This window comes from Xenopus laevis, chromosome 8S (genome assembly GCF_017654675.1).
Source record: "Xenopus laevis strain J_2021 chromosome 8S, Xenopus_laevis_v10.1, whole genome shotgun sequence".
NCBI classification, from domain to species: domain Eukaryota; kingdom Metazoa; phylum Chordata; class Amphibia; order Anura; family Pipidae; genus Xenopus; species Xenopus laevis.
This window is the reverse complement of record NC_054386.1, coordinates 102773040-102800983: the sequence shown is the minus strand read 5'-3', so window position 1 is coordinate 102800983 and position 27944 is coordinate 102773040. Positions and strand designations below refer to the sequence as shown.

Here is a 27944-nt window from a genome sequence, read left to right as displayed (position 1 = left end):
CTAAAGGTTGGGGATCCCTGACTTAGACCATCCGTTAACAGATCCAACAGTTTGGTGAGATCAGAAAAGCGGATCTTCGATCATCCCTGATTGGATAATAACAGAGCCATTAGGAGAAGACCTCTTGCATCATTGTTGACTTCCTTTTAGCAATATTATTGATAATGGGTGATGCTCGGGTAAAGTTTTCTGACCCCCTAAGGCAATATTAGTTTGACATGATCGCAGACTTTGGACAGAAACCACAAGCAGATTCTTCATCAAATTTATTTTATTTAGACAGAAAAAAATTAAATCCAAATAAACTGCAATAAATAAGAAATAAGTTAAGCATTATATAATCGTAGGGAATTGGTCATTTATAACCCCAGCCCCCCACCTGTTTATATTATATTAAAATACCCTTTCCCTGCATACCTGCTCCCCTTAACCAAAGGAAGAAAAACAAAATGAAATTTCTAGAGTTTTTACGATAAAATGGCAGAGTTCTTTTTTTTTTGTTTTGTTTTCTCTCATTGTGAACAAAATTATGTACAATTCCGGGAGACTGTAAACATGTGTAATCCTTCGGCGCGGATATCGGCAACTCTTCGGCTATGACCTCTGACCCCCTAACAAACAAAAAAAAACCCTATGGGGAACTGAGAAGTAAGGGCAGTGCCCTTCTACAGTCAATCATTAGCCTTCCCCAGATTAGGGTTTTACCCCTTGTACGCCAGATGCATTTTCCATGTAGTGCAATGACATCCCGGCATTATAAATATCTCAAGTGCATCTGAAGTCAGCATTCTGCTGTAAATGAACCCCCATGTGATTATCACTTCCAGGGTATATGGCAGAGACAGGATAACCCTGCAGAGCATTAGAAAAGAAGTGGTGTGCTGTTTGCCAGCTGTGCCCTACATGAGACGCAATGCTTTTCAGAAGCTTCCTAAAGGAAGTTGTGCAGTGCAATGCTCTGCAGTAGTATCTATTATTATTTGGCAGCAATCTCTGTAGGAAGGTTTATGCTCTCCAGGAGCACCCGATTTAAAAAAAAAAAAGTCCCTCTATGGTTCTATAGGAGGACAATATTTTTTACTGGGTGTTCGTATTGGTTCACATATACTCCTCCGCTGGGTGCACTGACCTGTATCTACTAAAAAAGTGGGCGTTGGATAAAGCTAGGCTTCTGGATGACCATCAAGGCCAGGAGTATTGTACTTTAATTTTTATAATGAGAACGTTGGGATAAGAAGATATTGCACACTAAATCCCGTACCCTCCATCCTATCGCCTATATCCTATTTACACAGCAGCCTTGGCTGCCAGGACGTTTCTGAATAAATAGCTAGGGGCTCTCTTGTGTGCGCTATGCTCCCCCGCACCCCAATTCTGAAGAAATATACAGCCCATCCCTGTGAATATGAAGCTTAAACTCTTGCCTTTGAAATATGGAAAAAATATCTCAACTTCTGGTCTGCCCAACTCCTGTGAAGAGAAATTTACCATAAGCGAAGCGCGTTACCTGGCCCACAAAAAATGTGTAAATAACCTGTGCCTGAACTTTTACGACCAGAAGCCTGAATCATTGTCTTCAACTTTCCGGATTTTGGTTGTGAGTCGCCACGTGAAAAGAAACCCACTTGTCTGTGAGGATTTAATTTTTCTAATCTCTCATGGCATTTTATTAAGATGTACAGAGAGCTTGGAATGTTCTCCTGCATCTCGGGAGGAATGGATATGTTTGAAGGTCCTTGCTGGTTAATAGTTAGGCAACCACCAGGTTTAGCAGTTTGCAATTTCCCCTGAAGAAAATGTTCTCCTTGGTCCAGCAGCAGTAAAAAGTTTGGAATCCGTTCTGTGGTGTCATGAGATAGTAGAAAGTAGAAGGGGCTGGAACCAGGATCCCCTTGCACCCCAAAACATATACACACCCTGAAATACAAAGCAAGAAAAGACATTTAAATACTATGCCAGTGGCTCTCGGGTCTCCTTCCACTGCACGAGACCAATAGGCCAACATGCCTTTTACACCCTCTCATCTGGGTTTGAATCATGGGGGATTTGTTTTCTTAAAAAAAAATTCTTTGTGGAAATTGGCAGGAAAACAGTGTGGGTTGGGCAATGTGGAAAGATAAAAAGTAGGAAACAAAGCTTTGGTAGATACATTTCCATTGTAAAATCAAGACAAAGAGGGCAAAGAGAAGAAAGCTAGCGTGGGAAAAAGATAAAGGTGAAAGCTACTGAAGACGAGGAGTCTAAAATGGATGGAGGATAAGAGTCCATAGTGAAGGACAAATAAAGAAGTGATGGATAAGAAAATAAAGAAGCTACTGCAATTAAAGAATAGAAAAGGAGGCAAAGCTACAGAAGAGATTGAAGTATAGTGAATGAAAAGATGGAGCAGAGAAAGACAAGAAAGAGTCTGAAGAGAAGAAACTGATTGTGGAGGAAAGTTGGAAGATAACCTAGTCTACAGTGAATTTGTGATAGGGTCCGTGATGAAGGGAAGAGAAGAATGAAGGGCTTAAGATGAAGACAAAGAAAGTTGCTGCAAATACCAGTGCTGGACAAAGCTACAATACAGCGTGACATATAAAAGAGATGGAGTGAAGTTACTGAAGGAAAGAGAAAGTTACTGAAGGAAAGAGAAGAAAGCTAGTATAGAAAAAGAGTGATAATGAGGCAAAGCTACAGCCAATAATAATGTCTGGAAGATACGGAGTGAAGTTAGCACGTTACTGTAGAGAATCAGGGATTTCTTGGTAAAGAGATGAGATGAAGAAAGAAGGAAATAAAGCTGGAGTCGATAATTATGAATTCCACGATAAAGGGAAATGGTGGAGAGTAAGAGAAAGAAAGATGTGGTACAGTTTCTGACCTCTATCTCTAAGGGCTAAACCACATGTTTGAATAATCGGCTGGTCTGCCAGTAATGTTCAACTTTGACCCACTCATAGAAACGGCTCATTAGTTTCATTATGGCAAAAATCATCTCTAAATTATATGTGAGGGACAGGGAGGCTTATTGTAAACTGGGATGAACAGAAGTTTTGATTGCAGGCAACAGAACATGTATTTCCACAGCCTGTGCTTTGGTAAAATCCATTGTGGATTTGAGCAGTGGTATCACCCAGAATTCAAAATGACCAGATGAGTAGAGAGCACAAGCCACAGGACCCCAGACACTGCGTACACCCCATTCACCCGAGAATGCTGCTGAAGATGCCACAAGGCCGGGGAGGGGGGATGGAGTCAGGAAGTCACACTCAGTGTCTACATAGAGCAGCTCAAGGGCTTTATATTATTGCTCACTCATTGGGAGTTCTTTGTTCCAGGGGGTTTAGACCTAAAATTCTCCTTTCTTTAGGTACTAAGTCTCTGGAGGTGCAAACTAGTGGTAGATACCACACGGGGAGGAACCTGTTGGGCATTACTGGGCCCAATTCCTGTCACAACTGAAGGGGTGCAACAAATCAAGCAATCTTTGGGAAAGCAGGGGGTAGACTAGCAGTTATCCAAGACACAGAAGGAAGGAAGGTAGAAAAAAGGAGGCAGTGAATGTGAGAGGGGTCAGGACAGTAGGACATCATGCAATGGGTGGGATAGAGGGCTTAGGAAGTTCATGTTGGCAAAAAGACTAATTTGAAGGTTCTGACATGCACTTGCTTACATCCCACATGAATGACTTTCAGTAGCATCCACCTTACACGTGTCTAGTTGTCCTTTTTCTGAAGCTGTTATAAAACAGTCCTAGAATACCTCCTGGGTTTCCTTCGTAATCCTATCTTCTCCATACCAATTTTTCTGTAATTTATGATTGTTATGCCCACACCAGTGAGGAACACCCCCCCATATTAGCAAATTTGAATCTTGCTAGACAACTCCATACTTGATTCCTCAACCCTATAAGAGCCTAACCAATTAAATCCAAAGGTCTCAATTTCTCTAAGTGCAGATTAATTATCAAATCAGATGGACAGGATAAGTTGGAACGATTTTGGGATGAGGGTAATGGAAAGGAAAACACATAAGCCACAGGGAGGGCAGCTCAAGCCAAAGTTCAAAGTGCACAGCCCACAGCTCACAGCTCAAAATGCCAACAGTCTGCATTACCACAGCGAAGGGACAGCAAGGTGGTGGAAGAGACACGGTGATATGATCATGGGTTGGGTAGTAGAGTGAGAGAGGAGCCTGAAGCCAAAAGTATCAAGAGTCAGATTACAAGTGATCAGTCACAATAGGTCTGTCTTGTTAGAAAGCAGGCAGCACCTTTTATCAAGCGCAACCCCAAAATGTTTATAGGCTTTAGTACACAAAATTGTATTTCACTGAAGTGTATGGGCTCACACATTCCACAGCATCTCTCAAATTGTCAACTCTGATCTTCCAGCTGAAATAAATTTCACTATTGAATGTTTTAGGCACTTCCAACTGCTATTTGCTTCTTGGAAGCTGAAGAAGCCATCTTGAGACTAGACCTACATATTGATAGGACTCTGAACCTAATGTCTTCTCTGTAGCCTCTTCTTGAAGAGTCCTTGCTGCTGGTGCCCTCAAAATTCAGCTGAGGGCTCCACCCTTATGGCATGACCAATTACAAAATTGCCGCCTCAAATTTTTGTTGACATATTGAGGTTGCGTTATGCAAAAGATGGGGCCAACCAGTTTCATATTGCCCTGTAAAAACTACAGAGCACACAAACAATAAACAGTATTATACACAGCACATATAACTCCAAGATGACACAGCACTCCATGCATTCTATACATCGCTGGGAACTCCCCTGGAGCAGCTCCTCAGAGGCGGAGCATAAAACAGGAGGTAGGGAAGAGGAAGAGGAAAGATTCTCAAATACAACACGGTCATTCCATTGGATGCAACTTACAAGGGGCGGTGCTACTTGTCCCAGGGCAGCCAATGGACGTTAGGGTTACGTCATAGCGACAGAGTCATCTCATGATTGATTGGACCCTGGCACGAAGTGGGCGGGTTTCAAGCGGCAGAAAAAGAGAAGCTGGTTTTTTGGTCTTGTGTTTTGGCAAATCTATAGAATATGGCTATATATACTGTATATTTAATACACACACAATTACAGCGCAGTTTCCATGATGTTCTCACTAGCTAGTCAGATATATTTAATTTGTGTTTTTATTTGCATTTTCAGGGTAAAACAAAATATCCATATCATACACTGTGGCGTTACATTTTATAGATTTTAATTTTTGTTTTTGTTCTTGCCTTTTATACTATGGCTGCTGTAGAAGAAGGGATTTTCTTTCCTATTTATTTATAATTAATATATATATAAAATGCCTAATTATTTCGGCAAACAGCAGTGATTTTAATGTATTTTTTATTTACTTGTCTCCACTAAAAATATAAATTGTACAGGGGAAATATACAAAAAAGAAATGTCAATATCTGCCCTATGTATAAAGTGTATTTAAGATGATAATGGCATCAGTAACCTAATGGCAGCATTGGATTCCTCAAATCAAGTTATTATTAGGTTTCACATTTAAGAATAAAATATATATCATCATAGACCTGAAACTGTGTAGCCACAACTGTCACTGGCTCTGCGGGGGCGGGAGGAACTCATTTCTGAACTATAGGCTGAGCGCCACCTACTGGCAATATACAAGAATAAGGTCAAATTGTAGGCAAATGTATCAGGTCTGCAACCAATTCTTTCTTTTAAAACCCCACACCCATCCATGGGGGGATTTTATGTCAGGATTCCTATGCTGCAGTTATTTTAGGGATATCGGTATCACTTTACTCTCTACTCGCTGTCTGCCCCTGCGGAAAGCATTTCAGAACTAACTGATAAGAACAAAATAAAAATTAAAAAAAAAAAACAACAGACTCAAATTTAAAAGAAAAATTACAAACTAAAGTACAGTCAAATAAACACAAGGAGATACCGCACTCCAAAATACGGACCACACGCAGAATACACACACAAGGGCACATGAGGAGCACACGGCACTCACAGATTGTCACCGAGGGACACTTACCCCGCTGCTTCTGTACAACAGTGCCTCCTGGAGGGGGACCGAGATTTGGAGGCGATAATATATAGTGTGTGACCAGTCGCCTGATTGGGCCTTATTTTGAACCCTGCAGTCTCACTAAATGATTCTTAGGGTCTCCCTTTGGATTAGGTATCAGGTAAGGATGGACTTAGCCCACAAGATTAGTTCCTTCTGCCCTCTCCCATGCATATCATTAATCTGTGGACCCATCGCAAGCCAAGCTGTGACCTTTCCTTCTGAGGGATGAAACATTGGGTAGTTGCCCTTGATACCCACCTGAACGCCTCAGTACGGCCTGTTGGCATCTTTTGGTCGCTTGAGTTGCACTTTCAGTCTTTTCATTCCAATCTGGAATCCATTCATTGACTGGATAGCAGCCTGGGCGCTGCCTGGATTGTCAAAACTTACAAAACCTGGAGGTGCAAAGCGTAGGGGAGAAGAGGAACATGTTAGTACAGTGACCCCGGCACAGCCATCAGTTACCTTTGGCCAGACTTGTACATTGAGAACAGTGGAAGCTTCTGATATTGTCAAGCCTTTATCCAAAGGATCATAAATGATCTTGTGCTGTGCTTAGACGGATCTGCTGGGCTGACACAGGATTGGCTTCCACTCACCAAAACATTTGCTCTGATTGGTGGCGCGGTCTACAAACACTTTGGCAGAAATGACATTCCCAAACGGCAGGAACATCTGGAGGATCTCGGAGTCTGTGAATTCCTGTGGCAGGTGGTAGATAAAGATGTTGCAGCCCTCGGGACCTGGCAGAGACACCAGAGTGTGTTATTTGTGTAGGCAAACACCCCCAAGGATTTAATGGAAAGTGAAAGCTAATTCAAATACTGACCCTCTCTCTGTTGCTGCTGCTGTGGGGGCTGCTGTGTCAGTATCGCAGGGGGCTGAGTAAATGCTGGGCTGACCAGTCCGTAAGCAGCAGGGTAGGCGGCTAGACAAAGAAGAAATTCTCATTATTTCACTTGGGAACTTTCCCAAGGTGCCTCCTAGACCAGTGATCCCCAACCAGTAGCTCGTGAGAAACATGTTGCTCCCCAACCCCTTGGATGTTTCTCCCAATGGCCTCAGAGCAGGAGCTTATTTTTGAAATCCAGTCTTGGAGGCAAGTTTTGGTTACATAAAAACCAGGTTTATGGCCAAACAAAGCCTCCAGTCCACATAGGGGCTACCAATAGTCAATGACAACCCTTATTTGGCACCACCCAGGAACATTTTTGATGCTTGTATTGCTCCCTGACTATTTTTACTTCTGAATGTTGCTCACGGGTAAAAAAGTTTGGGGACCCCTGTCCTAGAGACACATTTCCCATGCTTATAACCATTACCCTAATCTGGCGTTGGTACCTGTGTAGTGCTGCATGCCGGCGTAGGCTTGTTGTAGAGGATCCAACTGGGCCACTGGACTTTGGGCTGAAGGAAGAAAGACAGGAATCTAGCGGGAGCGTTTCATTGATGATATTTAGCCACAAACAGAGCAATGTATCCCCAATATAAACCTCAGCATATAAATCAGAGTTGTCCACACTGTGGTCCTTCCGTAGCTACAACTCCTAGCATCCCATTGAAAGCCAAAGTTGAGCCAAAGCAACTACTTCCCCTAACTTTGTATGCACGGCATTATGAATCCTACCTGGATACGGGTGCAGCCCATTGGTGTAGATTGCCTCGGAGCTGGGCTGTACCGTGCTCTGTGTGGGTACAGCACTGTAGCCGTTGACTCCCAGTGTTGCAGGGATGGCAGATACTGGAGTGGCAGTGAGTGTTGGTGGAGTACTGGTACCTGTGGAGAAAGAGGGGTCAATGTATGGCTTGGAACCTGCAACATAAACCAGAAGGTCTTTATATCCCCCTAGAACCTAGAAAGTTTATAGTAGCCCCATCCTTTTACCCATAATTCTCTTGTCATGAGTCACATGGTATAACCTGATCAGAATTTTCACATCCCAGTAACAATATCTCACCTGAAGAAGAAGTGATTGAGTTAATTTGGGTGATGGGTGTGGCAATGATCCCGTTGGGGTTGATTGTCGCCATTTGCTGCATCTGAACAGCGGCCATGGTGGCCATGGGATTGAGGTAAGCGCTTTGTGCGGCCACCAGGGCAGCCTGCTGCTGCATGAGCTGTGGAAAGACACAAGAACACCAGGGTTGTGACCAACGGCAGCTGCACTGTCAGAACACGACTACACGACAGGACTGACCAAGTTGCTAGGAGCCTAAATGGACAACTTCTGAAATGTCTATAGAAATGGGGCTCTCCATGGGCTGAAGTGGTGAAATATGTGGCTTCTTCTGTAAATCATTTGGTTTTTGGGATCCTTTTGGCCATGCTACTGGATCTGGGGACAAAGAGGCCATGCTAATGGATCTGGGGGCTGAGAGTACAGCTAGATATGGAGGCAGAGAGGCAACGCTACTGAATCAGGGACTAAGAGGCCATGCTACTGAATTGGGGGCAGAGAGGTGATACTACTGAATCGGGGGCAGAGAATCCTTGCTAATGAATCAGGGGGCACAAAGGCCATGCTATTGAGTAAGGGACAGAGAGACAATATTAATACATCGGGGCAGAGAATACTTGCTACTGAATCGGGGGCAGAGAGGCCATGCTACTCAATCAGGGTCTAAGATGCTATGCTTCTTAATCATGGGACAGAGATGCCATACCTAGTGAAACGGGCAGAGAGGCCATATTGTCAGACAAAAGAAGACAGGCACTACCACAGACAAGTTACACCAGCAAATGGAAAGAAAAAGTTGAATTCACCTGGTCACTTACTGCCTGTGTGTACGCGCTGTATGCGCCAAACTGGAGAGCGATGGGACTGAACATCCCCAGCTGATTGGCCACTTGCTGCATCCTCCTCAGTCCTCTCTCCTTCTCCGTGTCTGCAAACTTTACTACTAGACTGGAGGAGGCCCCCTGCACAGCACAGAGTACATACACGTCAAGTACAGTACAGATAGTAACCACAGCACATGGCACACTGTGAAGGAATATCCTGACACTAGTACTGATGGACCCAGAGTGATGCCCTCCAATAACTCCACACCTGGGTTTGTCTTACCGGTAATGTCCGGCTCCCGTGTAACGTGTTGATGGCAGCCTGAGCTTCTGTGTGTGTCTGGAACTTCACAAATGCACATCCTGAGGAAGAGAACAGCATTACATTGCTTACTAGACTCCATGACCACTCAGAGACCCTATACTACTGCCATACCATCAAAAAAGAGAAACCATGGTCAGGATTTCAGATTCATCTAAGATACCATCCACATTACTGTATTCTCTTTAGGATCCATCCAAGAGAGAACCAACATTACTACCCTCCCTTGAGACGCAATCTGAGATACAATCCTCATAACTGTGTTCTCCTTGGGCTCCATCCAAGACAGAACCAACATTACTACCCTCCCTCGAGATGCTATCTAAGATACCATCCACATTACTGCATTCTCCTTAGGCTCCATCGAAGAGAGAATCAACATTACTACCCTCCCTTAGGACATTATTTGAGATACCATCCAAATTACTGTATTCTCCTTTGGTTCCATCAAAGAGAAACCCAACATTACTACCCTCCTTTGAGACCCTATCTGAAATACAATATATATTACTGTATTCTCCTTAGGCTCCATCCAAGAGAGCACCAACATTATTACTCTCCCTCATGACATTATCTGAGATACATTCCATGTGACTATCTTTCATGGGGACACTGTCTGAGAGAGATCCTACAATACTAAACATAAGGAGACCTTCTGAATTTGTAAGCTCATTTCAAAAAGTCCCTTGGTCACAGCCCCAGGCTGCCAGGGAAATCTGGTGCACTTCAACACAACTGGTCTTTCAGTGACGGGGGCTCAGGGGCCTCAATTACAGTTCTTCTGCAACACTCTGCCAATTAATGGCCTCCAATACCTAATCTTAGCTCCTTCTAGATTGTTGAGTAGGGACCTCCTGGTCTATGTGTTCTAGAATGGGCCCTATACGTTTTGTGATGCGCCACCACACAATGGAACTGCTTGATAGTAAAACGTGACAGATTGGAAAACAACTGCCATTTAATTGCACTGACAGAGGCCTCTCATTAGGTGGAGTGATACCTTTGCTTGTGCCGTCTGGGCCCCGCAGGACTGTGCACTCATCTATGTTTCCAAAGGTTTCAAACATCCTCCGTACGTCTTCATCTGTCTGCTGCTTCCCCAGCATACCAACAAACAGCTTGCGGTCCTCTGCGTGTGAAGGAGAAGCATCATCATTGGGGATAAAAGTGAAGCACAGGGGTGACAGTTATTTTTATTTAAAGACAAGGATTGACGGGCTAAAGATGAAGGGAAGAGATGGGATTAGGCTGAGTGGTCAATGGGGGGCGCTGTTACCTCCTCTGCTCTCGCTGTCTGCCGGTTTCACCTGAATTGGTCTGTTCATCTGAAACACAATAACGAGAGCGAGTATCGTTAGTAGTTGTACCTCCTCCTTCATTAGCTTTCTGTCAACCAGACTATCTCTTGCTATTAGCGGCCTACTGTCAGTTCAACAGCCCTTGCAGGATAACAACAGTAGCTCCCTTCCCTATGTATAAAAACAAATACAGGTAACGCCTACACATGAATCTGATTGGCTGAGTAGTAAAGGGAAGATAAAGCCAACACGATGCAATTTATGGGGCCATTAAATGTGTATTTTTGCATCAGGATCTGTATGGAGATACAGTGCGAGTTAATGAAGCATTAATCTCAATGACAGCACTTAGGGCTCAATCGGATGGACAATTTTTAATACATTTGTAATGCACGTACCCTGCCCAGCCAACATGCGCCCTGGCATTAAGTTCACTTACAAAGCGGAGCCCTTAATAGCAAACAAATCTAGTTCCACTGAAATCTCAGCTCATATCACAGTGAGCTCTGGCAATTTCATGTTTGTTTGTTTTCCTTTAAAGGGATACTGTCATGGGGAAAAAAAAAATTCCCAAAATGAATCAGTTAATAGTGCTGCTCCAGCAGAATTCTGCACTGAAATCCATTTCTCAAAAGAGCAAACAGATTCTTTTATATTCAATTTTGAAATCTGACATGGGGCTAGACATATTGTCAATTTCCCAACTGCCCCCAGTCATGTGACTTGTGCTCTGATAAACTGCAGTCACTCTTTACTGCTGTACTGCAAGTTGGAGTGATATCACCCCCTCTCTTTTCCCCCCCAACATCAGCCAAACAAAAGAAAATTGGGAAGGTAACCAGATAACAGCTTGCTTACACAAGCTACCTGGTAGATCTAAGAACAGCGTTCAATAGTAAAATCCAGGTCCGACTGAGACACATTCAGTTACATTGAGAAGGAAAAACAGCAGCCTGCCAGAAAGCATTTCTCTCCTAAAGTGCAGGCACAAGAAACATGACCAAGGGCAGCTGGGAAATTATCAAAATGTCTAGCCCCATGTCAGATATCAAAATTGAATATAAAAAAATCTTTTTGCTCTTTTGAGAAATGGATTTCAGTGCAGAATTCTGCTGGAGCAGCTCTATTAACTGATGTGTTTTGAAAAAAACATGTTTTCCAATGACAGGATCCCTTTAAACAAACAGAAATTTTACAAAGTGACACTTGATCATTTTGAAAAGTTCTGCCTGGTGATAAGGTGGCCACTCACATTGGGTGATCAGGGGATCTCTATCTGATTTGGCCTCACCCAGGAGCTAACATCCCTCCCACTTTTTTAAAATGTCAACTTACATGGTGTCCCTTTTTATTGCCATAAAAAAAAGTTTGAATTTTAAATTGATTATATTTCAGAAAAGTCCAGTGATGCCTAATGTTACTTCTTTTTGGCACATTTATAAATTTTTAATCAAAACTATTTACTTTACTTTATTTAGGAAGGTTTATGTCACAGTCAGGGCAACATTTATTTACATGTAAATGGAAATATCAACTAGAGAAAAATGTTCTCAAGCGTCTTCATGATGGAGAAAATCCACACCACAAATAACAAATTTACCTGAGAAACCACTTCACAATTGATGGATTAAGAAAAAAAGGAGAATGTTTCTAGGATTTGTATAAAGATGTTTCAGTAATCTCTGCAGGGTACAACTGCCCCCTCTTTTTACTATTTCATTTACAATCACCCTAATTTTAAGTCATTCCATTTAAAAAGATTGACATGTCCATTTAAATGAAATTCAAATTTTCTCCCTCTCCCCCGCTTTACCAAACTTCATTATCGACAATTTAATTAAAAATTTTGATGGCAAGTTTTTTTAAAAAGATTGACATGTCCATTTAAATGGAATTCAAATTCTCTCCCAACGCTTTTACCAAACTTCATTATCGACAATTTAATTAAAAATTTTGATGGCAATTGTTTTTTTAAAAAGATTGACATGTCCATTTAAATGAAAGTTAAATTCTCTCCCAACGCTATTACTAAACTTCATTCTCAGCAGTTGAATTTAAAATTTTGATGGCAAGTTTTTTTTAAAAAGATTGACATGTCCATTTAAATGAAATTCAAATTCTCTCCCCCCCCCTTGCTTTACCAAACTTCATTATCGACAGTTACATTAAAAACTTTAATGGCAATTATATTTGCCACATTTCATATTTCACATTTCAATTTAAAAGGATATTTCTTATAAACTTATTTTATCTTTCAAAAATAACTGTCTCCCCTGATTTATTGCATTTTAGAAAGTCTCAATTCCGTGCACCTTCCATTTTTTTATATTTACATTCACGTGTCTGTAATTACTTTCAAAAATTATACCCACCGTTTCTTTTATTTCGCTCACACATTTTAAATTCGTAATTTACAAAAATTCATCTCTATTTTTTTTTAAAAAATAATCACCTAAATGATAAATGAGACTTCCTGATTGTCTTGATTTAGTTTTAGACTAATTTTCATTTAATCTATTTAAGTCCCAGTTGCCCCACATGTATTTTATTTTTGAAAGTTATGGTCACGCACTTTCATTTACGTTCAAAAGTTATGATCAAACCCATATTTTCACGGTTTTATTTCAAAAATCTTACATTTGCCCCTTTATTTGATTTTAGAATTAAAAAAAGTCACAGCTGTCCCCTATTTTATTATTCTTTGGAAAGTATACACGTTATAAAGTTTTTTTTGGTAAATTTAGAAAGTTGTGGTCAAATCCCCATACACTAGACAATTACAATAATACAATTTTAAAATAACATGAAGAAATACATTCAGCTTGACTTGACTTTCTTTCACGTTAGTTTTTATAACATTTTTGGTTGACTCCCCATTATATTATACACTAGAAAATTACAATAATCCAACATTGTCTTAATTAATATAAGAAATTTATAGTTTTCTGACCTTCGTTTATTTATTATAAAAAAATCCTCTTTTTAAAAACCTTAAATTTCCCCCCATTTTCTATATTTTACAATAGAAAAGTTACAGCTGCCAAATATGTTATTTTACAAAGTTAAAATCTCTCACTAAGAGAAAGAAATATATTCAGCTTGACTTGTCTTTCTTTCGTGTTAGTTTGTGTAAAATTTGTGGTCGACTCCCCATTATATTATACACTAGAAAAATTACAATTATCTAATCTTTTAAAATTACCATTTAAAAATTAAAATCTGCTTGCTCTCCTTTTCTTATTTTAGAACATTCCACTCTTTCCAATTTTTAAAAATCTTACAAATAAAAACCTTAGCATTTGCCCTGATTTTCTGTAATTTTACAATAAAATAATAAAGAGCAACCAAAATGTTATTTTTACAAAGTTAAATAACTATATGAAGAAATACATTCAGCTCCACTTGGCTTTCTTTCATGTTAGTTTTTGTAAAATGTTTGGTCGACTCCCTATTATATTTTACACTAGAAATTTACAATAATCCAACCTTTTAAAATTCACATTTACAGTTTCCTGGCTCTCCTTTTCTTAATTTAGAACATTCCACTCGTTCCAATTTTTAAAAATCTTACAAACAAAAACCTTAGGATTTGCCTTGATTTTCTGTAATTTTACAATAAAAAAAAATTAACAGCAACCAAAATTTTATTTGACAAAGTTACAATCTGTCACATATTTAGATCATGCATATTTTTTCATTACTATATGAAGAAACACATTCAGCTCCACTTGGCTTTTTTTCATGTTAGAAAGTCACATTTGCCCAAATTTTTGTAAAATTTTGAACGTTGTGGTTGACTCCCTATTATATTTTACAATAACCGTTTAAAATTCATATTTGAAAAAATGACAATTTCTCGACTCTCTTTGATGTAAGTTCGGACCTCTCCACTATTTTTTAAAAAAATTCAATTTGGAAAGCTACAATTAAACCCAATAGTCTCTCCTTTTATTTTATTTTTTAAAGGTTTCTCTCATTTACATTTGCCACAATGAACACCACAATGGATTCCTGGAACTCTTTTATTTCATTCAGAAAATGACACTCGCCCCTCGATCTTTTTATCCATTTCATTCAAAAATGGAATGATTTGCCCCCCCCCCCCACACTTTTCATTATGTTGATAGAAAAAGACACGAAGTTATGGAGTAAACGGCACATTTTATAAAGGGAGTCCTGGTGAGGAAGGGGTTACTATACTAGTGATTCATTGGCAGGGAGGTGCCTGGCACACAAGGGGTTACTACAAGCAGATTATTTAGCCTTGAGGATATAACATACAGACGTGTCTTTAGAATTCAGGGTGTTAATAGGTTATTTTCACACGGCGCTGCTGATGCTGCGTTACCATGGTACCCGGATTTACATCCCACCCCTGCTGTTGCCTGGATACCGCTGTAACTCCCATTGACTCTGCTGCCATAGAGCAAGGCCTGGCAGGATGGATTCATATGCGACTTTGCTGCTCATGTCAAGTCCAGTCTGAACATCCAATAAATCCAGTGTTAGTGTACCAACCCCCCATTTATTTCCCCCTGCCCCCCGTATTGACACACACAGTATGACATGTTCCCCTTTATCTGAGCATTGCGCCCTCTGAGCCCTAGTTAGCTTTAGGGCACCCAAAGTGTAGGGGGGGTTGGGGGAGGGACAAGGAGTAACCCCCATGAGAGGCAAAGTAAGTAAATAAATGCCAGGGGATTTCACAGGGAGATTGTCAGCTCCAGGGCAAGAGGGAGATACAGGAGACTTGTCATTATTCCTTCTGATTCAAAGCATCGTGTCACCCCATTATCTACCCCCCCAACTCACCCGGCAAACCTGCTGGATTTGGGAGAACTGCTCCCAGCATCTCATTCACTATCAAAGCAGCCAGATGCTTGGTATCCATGGAAACCAGAGAACATGCTCCATGGCAACCACCCACTCACCCTGATTTATCTGTACTGTTGCCAGGTAACCACTGTGACATCATCACATTTCTGTGTAAACAAAGGAATGGGAGGGGTGCAGGAGCTCCCCAGTAAGCCAGTGTCTGAGGGGCAGGGCCGAAAAATGGAAACAGAGAGGGTGGAGGAAAGAAAGAGAGAGAGATAACGAAGAAAAAGAGAGTGCAGAGACACAGGGTGAGACGAGAGAGAGACATGAAGGGAGATTGGAGATAATAGAAAGATATTAGTGATGATGAGGCGAGAGCAGGAGGAAGAGAAATAGAATAAGAGAGACATAGGGAGTGGAAAGAGAGAAACAGTGGTGTAACTAGATATTACTGGGCCCCACAGCAACTCATTTTTCCGGCCCCCCAAAATGTATAGAGGTTGACCTGTTGTGCCAATATTTATTGAAACTGTATATGAAATAGGGTCTCATGGGGCCCCTATACCTCCTGGGCCCCCTGCAGCCGCAGGGTCTGCTTCCTCTGTTGTGACCCCCCTGAAGAGAAAGATGCAGAGAGAGAAAAGAGGAGAAGTGATAAAGAATAAGAAAGAAAGAGGGAAGAGAAAGAAGGGGATGGGTCAGTGAGTGAGTGAGTGAGTGAGTGAGTGAGTGAGTGAGTGAGTGGGTGAGTGAGTGTGCGAGGGTACCTAGAAGATAACACTGAGGAGATGCTGTAAGATCCCACAGACACTAACTATTACTTGAGCCTGTGGTACTGGAAATGCCAGGGACAACTCTGACTCCCAGTCCAGACCTGCTGATATGGGGGCAGTGACGGAAAACTGGGGGTAAGCAGTGAAAAATTAACAGGTGAAACAAATGGGTGGGTTCAAAGGTATTATAATGGCACCCAAGGAGGGAGGAAAGGAATGAGAGAAAGGGGAAATGAGAGGAAAGGAGAGAAGGGGAAAGAGTGAAGGAAGGAGAGAAGGGGAACAAGGAGAAATGAAGGAGAGAAAGGGAACAAGAGTGAATGAAAGAGAGAAGGGGAATAAAAGTGAAGGAAGGAGAGAAGGGTAAGAAGAGCGAAGGAAAGATAGAAGGGAACAAGATTGAAGGAATGAGAGAAAGGGAACAAGAGTGAAGGAATGAGAGAAAGGGAACAAGATTGAAGGAATGAGAGAAAGGGAACAAGAGTGAAGGAAAAATAGAAGGGGAACAAGGGGAAAGGAAGGAGGAAAAAAGGGAATCTTCAGATACATTATGGGGGGAGGTTTGAAGGAAGGGGATAGGAGGGGAATAAGGAAGGGGGTAAGGATGAGGGAGGGCAGGCAAGGCAGGGAGTTCCTGGGATAAGTACAGAGAAAGTGGGGGGCAGAGTAAGAGGAGGAGGAAGAGTAGATGTGAGGGGAGCTAAGAGGTTAGTGTCAGGGGCAGATGGGGTAACATCACGGAGTGAAGACAAGGAAGGGAAAGACCAACAGAGCGGGGGGGGGGGCAAAAAGAGCCAATACGGAGAAGAGAGGGGGTTCCCTGTTGACACAATTAACCCTTTGCTGTCAGACAGCTGCACATTGCTCAACACAGGAGGATAGAGGGACAAGAGTATCACATTCCCCTGTGACAAATTCTACTCGGCACACAATGTTCTGCTAAATTGGGAGGTTGTCATGGTAATGGTGTTTGTGCTGCAGGATCTCATCCTCCTGTTAGTCCAACAATCAGTTCCGGCAGTTCTATATCCCCCAGTATGAATGAGCCAGAGATCGCCCCAATTCTGTCTAAATATCCCAGCATGCACTGCTCTGCCTTATTGCCCAGAAGGATGGCACCATTCAGATCCCATACCCCAATAGCGCCACACAAACACCCTATTTGCAGGCACCCCAATCATACACTACTCTTCTCCAATACTTTGTCCACATGCCCCAGTGTGAACTTCTCCCACTATCCAATCTGCCCACGGGCCCCAAATATCAACTCCAACATCAGAAAATTATTTGGGTTGGATCAACTCAAGTTTATGGAGCCGGGGTAAATTAGATTATCTAAACAACTTGTTGGTCATGCTAGGCCAAGTCACGTCTATTCCGAGTTTGGATTTGGGATTAAGTGGATTCAGACACGCTGGTGTTTGTGTGTGTGTGTGTGTGGGGGGGTGTATGGGAGACACAAGGGTGGGGTCTGGGATAAGATTAAATTCAGGGGTTGCTGTCGGGTATAGACGTGGTGCGACATGTAGATCAAAAGCCAACTGTTTGCTGATTCTTCCATTAATCCTCCAGCAAAATCCTACGGCCTCCCCTGCTAATCCCGGGATTATCCAATCAAACCGTAATCCCTCCTCCCAGCATGCAATATGGCTACCCGGATTAGTGGATCAGGGGCTGAGACATTATATGGTAGGGAGACCCAAGGAATTTAGGGTAAACATGGTACTGGACTTTATTTGGACTGGATTTTGTTAGGGTACCCAGAATCCTTGGTGCAGCCCAAGAGGCCAAATAGATGCAACCAATCTCTCCAATCTGTGTCTAAATGGAAGGTTGCCCAGCCTGCCTTTTGTCAGGGGATGCTGGGAGTTGTAGTGCAGAGACCTGAAGTAAAGGGCCTTATTCATTACAAGCTCTGGAACATCCAACATGCTTTTAATTGTAGTTCAGAGACATAAGGGGACTCTGGCCAATGAAGTATAAACTTCTTTTGCTGGCGGAGGATGCTGGGAGTTGTAGTACAGTTTAAAAAACCCTGCTCTAAAGGTCACTGAGTTCACATGGTGGGTGGGTGCGTCGGTGGGTGGTCGCCACGGGGCACAAGCTCATTAGTTAAATATTAGGAGAGAGAACTGAGAGAGAGAACACTGAGCCGATTAAAAATCTCCAAGGAGAAGATGCTGGGGGGGGTACAGTGTAGGACAAGAAGTTTTAGATTTTTTTTGTTTCTTTAAAGTGAAAGTAATAAATGAATTAATATTGTATGAATATTTATTATTCGTTAACCTTTCCCGGTCTTGGGAATGATAACAATACTCCCCTTCCCCATCAACAGGAAACATAATTTTATTGGCTGGGCTGATACTCGAACCCATGGCACCTCCACCTGGCAGCTGTTACACTTGGCTGCATACCATACATCTATATATATATATATATATATATATATCAATACTTCCCTGCATCTTCTACCAGTTATATTGGGTTTTCAGCCAAGTAGGAATCAGTTCAACAAATCTTGTATTACATTGGCTCCTGTGCCACATCCCCATTGGTTCTTCCACAGGGTGAATGCCCAAAGCTCAGACTGCCCACAAAGGGCAAGATGGAGACAGTAGGATAAGATAGAGATAGTAGGGCAAGCAGGAGACAGTAGGGCAAGATGGAGACAGTAGGACAAAATGGAGACAGTAGGGCAAGATGGAGACAGTAGGACAAGATGGAGACAGTAGGACAAGATGGAGACAGTAGGGCAAGAATGAAACAGTAGGACAAGATGGAGACAGTAGGAGAACATGGAGACAGTAGGACAAGATGGAGACAGTAGGGCAAGATGGAGACAGTAGGACAAAATGGAGACAGTAGGGCAAGATGGAGACAGTAGGAGAACATGGAGACAGTAGGGCAAGATGGAGACAGTAGGACAAAATGGAGACAGTAGGGCAAGATGGAGACAGTAGGGCAAGATGGAGACAGTAGGACAAAATGGAGACAGTAGGGCAAGATGGAGACAGTAGGAGAACATGGAGACAGTAGGGCAAGATGGAGACAGTAGGAGAACATGGAGACAGTAGGACAAGATGGAGACAGTAGGATAAGATAGAGACAGTAGGGCAAGCAGGAGAGAGTAGGGCAAGAGGGAGACAGTAGGGCAAGATGGAGACAGTAGGACAAGATAGAGACAGTAGGACAAGATGGAGACAGTAGGACAAGATGGAGACAGTAGGACAAGATGGAGACAGCATTTAGTAATTAGTCCCACCCAGTTAGATTACTGAATTTTGCCCAAGGCCCAGCACCACCCCTGCTCTAGCCATTTGCATGCATCCCCCCGACCCCGCTGAGGACACGGCCAGTGCTCACTCATTTCTCTCCCTTTCAGTCTTTAGTTCAGTGTCTCTCCTGCAGGTTGTACCCCACTGAGCCCTAGGCTCCGCCTCTGTTGCCCCTAGATCCAGCCCTGACATCTGGGCACCTGCCCTATCAATAACATGTCTATAACCGTCTGACTGGCTCGGGGATTTACAACCTGCTCTCCTCATTGATCTACAGCTCCCCATGTAAGGTTACCACCTCATCCCTTTAAAACCAGACACATATTAATTACATTAACATCCAACATGGCTAATTAGTAATGACTTTCGATGCTTGCTGCAGACTGCACTGATTTCTGCACTGCCATGCTACTAATCTAACTGCTAATCGCTGTGCAGCAAGTCATTGTATCTGAGTCCCATATAAAGGTGAATCCCTGTACCTGCCCCATCTGTTTTGTTTTCTTAGCATTCTGTACCCCCCCCAGTATATAGAATAATAATAATTGGGTTCTGCACATAAATCTGTTACTGGTGCCCCCCAACCCCCTTCCTCCCTTTCAGAATCAATTGCTCTGGGGCTGCCACTTAGTTCATTGTTGCAAATGAAAAGGAAAACGATAAAAGAAGCAGCAGTGGGGGGTGAAGCTTCCCACCTCCATCCCATTGTTTTGTGCCCCTCTGTGTGCGTGGGCTGAATAGAGCAGCGGGGGGCATTGGGGCTGATCCTTACTGTATTGCACTGGGGTAACAGAGATGTAAGTGAACAGGAGAGAGTGTTGCCTCTAGGTCTCCCAGTCGCCTCCTCGCTGAGAGGATTAATGGCTGAGGGACACATAAGCTTTTTATTTCAATTAGGAAAAGTAGCCGGAGAGTCAATGTTGCACAACAACGAGGAAAACCCTCCGCCTAATCCTCCTCTGTCTCACCCCAAAATCTCTCTCAACCCCTCGACCCACTGCCTGGCCCCCAACAATCCTACCTAACATGGGGTAGAGCACATGAAAAACATGAACATATGGGCACAACCCATGGGGGCACCTGTCTGTACATGATCATCTTCATTTTATAACGTATAGGACTTTATCCTCCAGCCTGTAGGCTTTACATTGCCTCACACTCCTGCTTCTTGGAATCTGGTTAAAACTGGAATATTTCCCCTTTACAATACAGTTCTGGATGTACAGTTCCCTGACAGTGGCACATCCCCCAAACAAGCTCAATCTTCATCTCCACCTGCTTCTTAAGCTACACATTCCCATCTCTCTCCATCCAAAGCTTCTTCAACCTCAAACCCTCCTATCACCACTATCTCCTTCCAGGGCTGGTCCTATCAAATGTGGGGCCCAATTGGGACCATGTTGGCGGGGCCCCTAGACAAAGTGTTGCTGGCTACTGACACACCAAGTATTTAGGAAAATAAGGGCATACAGGCACAAAATAGAAAGGAAAGGGGCAGACAAGGTAAGAGAGTGAGAGGGATTAAATAGGGGCACATAATAGGGGCACACAGGGTAAGAGAGAGAGGGAGGAAATAGGAGAGTGGACTGGGCCAATTAGTTTGGGGCTGGGCCAATTCAGCTTGGGAGCAGGCTTGGTTGGATTGGGGGCAGGCAAGGCCTATCAAGGTTGGAGGAAAGCTGGGCCTATGAGAGTTGGGGGCAGGCTAGACCTATGGATTTGGGGATGGGCTGGGCTCTCAAAGTTGGGGGCAGGCCAGGCAGCATCATGTGCTGAGGGAAATATTATCTGTGCTGCCCTGTGGTGCGGGGCCCCCAGAGGTGCGGGGCCCAATTGGTCCAATAGGCCTAAGGCCGGCCCTGTCTCCTTCTGTCCCTCATATCCCCCCACTATCACCTTCTGACCCCCATCCCCCATATATGAACTTCTCATTCTTTTCTGTACCCCTTATATCCCCACCTCATATCCCCACTATCTTCTTCTGTTCCTCATATTCTCATATCCCATATCTCCATCTGTCCCTCATTCCTTCATATCCCTATTGTCTTCTTCTCTCCTTCATTCGATGAGCTTCTACCCTTCTCACATCCCCTCTTACTTTTCTTCTGCTCCATCTGTCTATATTCCCCACACTCTTCAGTCGTCATCTCGCACTTCTCTCCTAATGGTCCCCACTTTCTGCTGTTTTTACCTGAATTTCTTCCTCTTCCCATCACACCCACCACACGCTTTCTTATCCCTTTCTTATTATTTCCCATTACAAACTCCCTCCTTCTCTTCCTCGTCTTTTCATATTTCTTCCATCTCTGTATCATTATTTCTGACCTTCATCTCCTCATATCCCCACTCTCCTCCATCTCTGAACTTATTACTATTTACCCCACCCTCCTCCAATACCATCTCACTTTTTGATCTCAAGTTTCTTCTACCCCCAACATCTACCCCCGGGCTTTTCTGGAGAACATTTCATCCAATCCCTGACCAAAGCCACCTCCAGGTTAGTGCAAAAGATTTCCATATAAGATTGGGAACCTATTATTCCCTATTATTCTCCTGTCTACTCCCACATGGAGACCTGCAGAGAATTGAACACTGATGGACTCAACATTAGCCATGCTCATAATTGGAAATCTGCAATACATTTCACATGAACACACTTCCACCAAACTCTATTGTCACATTAAGGCTCTACCCATTATCCTTACTCCAAAGTGAAGTCCTGCAGAGCATCCCACATAAATACTCTCTTGTCCACAAACTCTACTCCCAAGAGCAAAAAGAAGAAAAAGCCAACTTCACATATTGATCTGTCAACCCATTTGTTCCCTTCACTTAATTGAGATCAATAAAACTAAAAAGTTTTTTTATATTATTGCCATCAGTGCTGGGTAGCGCTTCCCTAAATGCCCCACTTGTTCTGCCCAAGAATAAGTCAGTGATTTACTAGGGAAGGCAAGAGAAGTACATGAACCAGGGATGCGTTGTGTGGTTTTGTTTTGCCTCCCTCCTTCACTTTATCTATATGAGCTCATGGAACAGCCGGCTCCATGTCACGGGGGATCCACACTCCCACGCTGCTCACACTTCCACTGCCAGTGGATAATAATAGCTGAATATTTATACCCATGCTCCTCTGGGGCAACAGGTTAACTGAATCCTAACCTGGAAAGCTCACAGGGCTGGTGAAGAGAGGAGGAAGGCCCTAGGCTTCAGCTGTTAGTAGGATAGTGGTAGTTGTTTACAACCATTGCCGGAGGGCCACATGTTGGAGATCCATGATGTATATACTAAATGTAAACCATATAATAAGTACTTTGTCCTGTTAATTTCTACCAGAGGGTCCATTTGATACTGGGGAGCCTAAAGCCAGACATAACAGCTTTCAATCTAAATGAAGATTCTTCAAAGTGTTCTCAACTAATTATTATCTGGTATTACTGAGAAAGAGGAGGCAGAACTCTAGACACTCACCCCTGGTAGGGTCTTCTGTTCGTGAAGGGCGCTCTGTGCCTTTAGTGCAGACTCTCGGGCGCAATAGGTTAGGAACGCACATCCTGGAAGAGAAGAAGTCATTGTGAAGTTAATGGAGATAATGTAGTGTTAAGGCCATTCCATAAGGTACTGAGGAGAAGCAAGGCTTGAACTGTCTTTGGTGCAGATGTTTTCAAGCTTATTCTTAAAGTCCCCCTACTTCTATGGGGCACCCCTGCGAGACATTTGGGTAAGATAAAGACTGTAGGCCAGCAGGGGAAGATACAGAGAGTAGGAAAAGATAAGACAGTCGTTTGAGATGGAGACAGTAGGACAAGACAGAGACAGTTGTGATTGTGACAGTCAAGCAAGATGGAAATAGCAGGACAACATAAAGACAGATTGAGACAGCTGTCTATGTCCTATGACCATCTAAGACGGTCTGAATGTCTATGGTTGTTCTAGATTGTTCCATTTCAAATTTTTATCACAATCTCCAATACCCACATTAAGTAACTAGTCTTCAACCTTGACCTGTGACCAACAGCTGGAGGGCAGCTGACCAGGGCTAAACAGAACATTAAATGGTAGTGAAGAATCCAAGCTGACATCTGAAGGATCTCCCTAAGAATGATGGACTTAGTCTCAGTCCATGAATCCTACATGTGTAACCACTGCCCAGAATAACTTGTGAAGATGACTTCACAAAGTGCTGACACCTACCTTAGACCAATGCCCAGTATTAATATCAAACAATTAGAACAAAATAAGATTTGTATCTCCACAGTTTATATTTTCAGGGCCAAGGGGCCTCTTTTTTAGTTTGGTCATATGGCCAATCTAAAATCAACCCGCGGCCAATGTAGGATGAAGGCAATGTTGGCTGTAGTTGTGACTGGTGGTCATTAGACATTAGACAGTTTAAAATCATGGAGTTTCAGGAAATTGAAATGTTTAATTAGTGGCCTTCATCTCCCCCTCCAAGGTTCCAGGCAATATAAAGCTCCCTCTCCCATGAGCCTTTTAGCCAGGACAACTGATGTGTTTAAAGCTCCCAAGAGCAGAGACTTGACAGGTCAGGAGGCCCCATGAATAATCCCATCGTAAGAAGCCACAGAAGGTTCTTGTTCATTGGAGTTTATGACTTTATGGACTTTATGAGGCGAGTCGGGGGGGCTCTGACCCCAAGGGGTTAAAAGTCACAGCTGTCGATAGGACCATGAACCTTATAGAGAGGTGACCCTCAGCCAATCAGCAGCATGTCTTCCCATCGGCAGGATTAATTAAAGATCATGTCTTGGCCTCTTACCCTACAAGATAACTTAACCCTTTCAGGGACCTGCTGTATATTTACACCCGTCCCCTGTGTCTCCAATCAATCCTGATGAAAATGGGTCATAATTTCTTTAAATTCCACCCCCCCCCCCACCACACAGACAGTTTGAATGAGGGGATTCCTGCCAATGTCTCTGTTGCTGTTGACATTATTTTTATTTATTAGCTGCAAATATTGTATAATATAATAGTCAGGCTCTGGCTCAGTGTTTGCAAGATTGTCCACACTTTGGGCCCTTTTTACCCTTTGTGCACCTGGGATTTCTCAAATCCTGGGGTTAACAGGCTATTAGACAGGAGTCAGTGACTGCAAACTAATGAAAGCTCCATTAACATTAACAGACACTGGGAATATAACTGACCATGGCCAGAGCCGCTGTCCCAGGAGCCAACAGTCTGGTGGATACACAGGAGGTGCTTTCCCAAGAAGCTTACACTTAGGCTTATGTGCAATGTATCACCTTTGTCACAAAAAGCTTGCAGTCTAGTGACATCATGGGGAACCCTGTCCAGGGAGCTAACAATCTAGTAATATAATGGGTCATCCAGCCCCAAGGAGCTTACATTCTAGTGTTATAAAGGGAGATGGTTTTACTAGGAACTTACAGTTTAGTGCAGTGGTGTTTAGACTTTTTTTATTCCAGCTTCCATTTGGGCCCCAACATTTGATGAGTCAATATTAGCTGAGAGCAGATATATCAACAAGCAATCACCCCCAAATCTCCCCCTAACTGACCTTCAGACTGGGCCCCCTTAGCCCATAACAAGGTTACAGATATATAGAAATATTGGGGTAACAGTCACCCAACTATAGTTCCAGGGGTACCCAGGGTACAAATAAACACTCACCCCAAATCTCCCCCTAACTGCCCTTCAGACTGGGCCCCCTTAGCTCATAACAAGGTTACAGATATATAGAAACATTGGGGTAGCAGTCACCCTGCTATAGTTCCAGGGGTACCCAGGGTACAAATAAACACTCACCCCAAATCTCCCCCTAACTGACCTTCAGACTGGGCCCCCTTAGCTCATAACAAGGTTACAGATATATATAAACATTGGGGTGTCACCCTGCTATGGTTCCAGGGGTACCCAGGGTTACAAATAAGCACTCACCCCAAATCTCCCTCTAACTGACCTTCAGACTGGGCCCCCTTAGCTCATAACAAGGTTACAGATATATAGAAACATTGGGGTGTCACCCTGCTATAGTTCCAGGGGTACCCAGGGTACAAATAAGCACTCACCCCAAATCTCCCCCTAACTGACCTTCAGACTGGGCCCCCTTAGCTCATAACAAGGTTACAGATATATAGAAACATTGGGGTGTCACCCTGCTATAGTTCCAGGGGTACCCAGGGCATAGATGAGCACTCACCCCAAATCTCACCTAGTTTACCTCCTAGTGTATGTAGGAGCCGCACCCCCTTCCATAACCACAGCTTCAGGACTCCCTAAAGGGCCAACCGCATAGTTTGGAACCATTGGTCTAGTGGTCAAATGGCAGAAGCTTACAATCCAGTGGTTCAGCTGTCAGATCATTCCTCAGGAGATGTGTCATAAAAAGGAGCCCTACTATAAGAGCCTAGAATGGAGGGGCAATAAGTGGGCTTCACATTGACATGAGCTCCCAGTGTAGTACTAGGGGCAAGTGAGTGGAAGGACTGGGTACAAGTGTAATTTAGGGAGTCAGTCCCAGAACAGCTCTTAGTATAAGTGACTTAGAGGGAATAACCATCAGGTTGCTGAGCCTGAGTGAAAATCTGGGGTGTCTGTTGCACCCCAAGCTTGCAATCTGTCTGTAAGGGGTGAAACAATGTATAAAGTGCAGATGAGGAGTTGAGATGGGGATTAGTAGGCCTCGGGGGTTAGTGACAGAAATCCCTGACCTTTCCAGTTATATAACCTTGTTTAATGCCGTTGCCGGACCAGACTGACCCACAAAGCTTACACCCCTCTGAGACGTCGGCAGGATAACATAAACTAAACCTAGAGCTGCTTCCCTTGGACCTGGGAGGGAGGGGGGGAGTCCAATGGGTCAGTGTTTGGGTTTGGCTTTATTTAGGCCTGTGACATTCTCCAGTGCCAGTGCCTGACATGGCTGAGCCCAATCTGTCACTCACTCTTCCCAATTCTACTCCCCAGCACCTCCCCCCAGCTGAGCTTAACCAATGTTGCTTCATTAAGTGTTCCTTGATTTTTTTGTCCCCCCCCCTCCCCTGCCATCTGTCACAGCATCATCTTTACAAATCACCCTCCCCCCAAAGCCACGGTGAATCTCCAGCACCTCACTTGTTCCCAGTGACAAAATGGCCTGAATGTTCCTTCAGAAGCCTCTGAGATGAGCCTGGAACCCCCACAAATGCTGCCCCTTGTAGGCTTGTGCCTTTGGGAAGAGCAAACCCTCCCTGTTTCAATGACTTTCTCCATTCTCTTTGTCTGCCTCCCTCTTCTTCTCTCTCTTCTTCTCCCTCTTCTTGTCACTCTTTCTGCCCTTCTCACTCCTGTGGATTTACCCCTCCATTCTCCTGAGGTGGAGACTGATCTTCTCTCCGTCCTGCACTTCTCTTTGTTCCACTCTTTTCTCTCTCTCCTTCCATCCCATTCACCTTGAATATTTCCCTTGCCCGATTCCCCACCTTTCCTCCCTTCTCAGGTCCATTTTGGCCAATCAAGGGGTACAAGGACCTCTCATATACAATGTTTCCACCACACATCTTACAGTAACCCTTTCCTCCTCATTACTCTGCACCCCACAACTCGCCGAGCCCCCTGAATTGGCCTTACCTTTGTGCATCCCTGTAAATTTGTCTTTAATGACTGTAAGTTCATAAATTTTCCCAAACTGCTCAAAGATTGGCTTGAGGTCCTTCTCATCAAGGTTCCTGGGGATCTGTCCAATGAAAAGTTTGATGGCATCTGGTTCCTTCATTGGGGCGAGGTGGGCACAGGGGAAGGGGAGCAGAGAAGGAACAGACTCTCACCACCCAACAGTAGATCTTCTTGATGGTCAGTCCCTAGAGATGTCACCCAAGCGTAGTCTGTCCTGTGTGGCTTTTTGGGGTCTTCCAGTTGCCCCCAGCTGCCCGTCAAATGTCTCCAGCCGGCATGAGCTCAGTACCAGGCAGACATGAGAGAGGTGCCCGCTGGTAGGTCCCTCTAGGAAAGATGCTGCTTGCAAAGTGCTTAATTAGGGTATCGATCAGCCCGAGTGGAGATGGGGAGTTAAATTCTTCTCTGTCTCTTTTTATTTCTGGGGCTATTGATCCGAGAGCTCTGCCCCCTCCTCTGGTTTCAGCAGCTTCTGCCTTTAGTGGATCTTGAGGTCTGATTCAAAATCTTTTCTTTCCCAACAACTGCCCCCCCCCCCTGCCAAGAGCCCGCCCCATCCTGACCAGGGATGATGTCAGAGTGAGGGGCCGGGGAGAAACTGCCATACACACCCACAAACGTAGAAATCATTTGCTGATTGATTTGGGAATTCTTCGGTGAGTAGGCGGTGCTTGTTGGGGCAGTGTCAGGCGCTAGAGGGGGCATTAAACCTGCCCAGAGTCTATGGACAAATACTAGAGCCCAATGTATCACTCAGTAATTATTTGTTATAAATTCAATATCCAGCGACGTCTCAGTAAAGATCTGATATGTAAGTGGTGATAATTGGGGGTCATTTGGGGGGTATGTGTTTAAAGGCCTCCCCAAGGGTTTTTTTTTTATTTTCCAGATAGAGGGGCACAGGGCAGATGGGGGCGGTGTGTAGTAAAAGGGGGTGTTATTGTTTCAGCCCCATGTTTTGCCCTCTAGTCAATAGTAAAACACAGTCCACCTGCC

At 43.6% G+C, this 27944-nt stretch overlaps 1 protein-coding gene across 3 annotated transcripts; it reads right to left on the bottom strand.

Moving 5' to 3' along the window:
* Positions 1–253: 253 nt before the first annotated feature.
* On the bottom strand, positions 254–27466 carry celf3.S (CUGBP, Elav-like family member 3 S homeolog). 3 transcript variants are annotated; one of them, XR_001932852.2, is made up of 14 exons: positions 26904–27466; positions 22782–22864; positions 10423–10471; positions 10147–10275; positions 9108–9187; positions 8807–8962; positions 8001–8160; positions 7670–7819; positions 7384–7449; positions 6872–6970; positions 6642–6785; positions 6301–6437; positions 4872–4957; positions 254–1917 (listed from the first exon to the last, which is right to left on the bottom strand). XR_001932852.2 is itself a non-coding variant. In XM_018231885.2 (13 exons), the coding sequence occupies exons 1-12, from the start codon at positions 27046–27048 to the stop codon at positions 6310–6312; spliced, it is 1377 nt and encodes a 458-aa protein (XP_018087374.1). In that variant the 5' UTR covers positions 27049–27466; the 3' UTR covers positions 254–1917; positions 6301–6309.
* Positions 27467–27944: the final 478 nt, after the last annotated feature.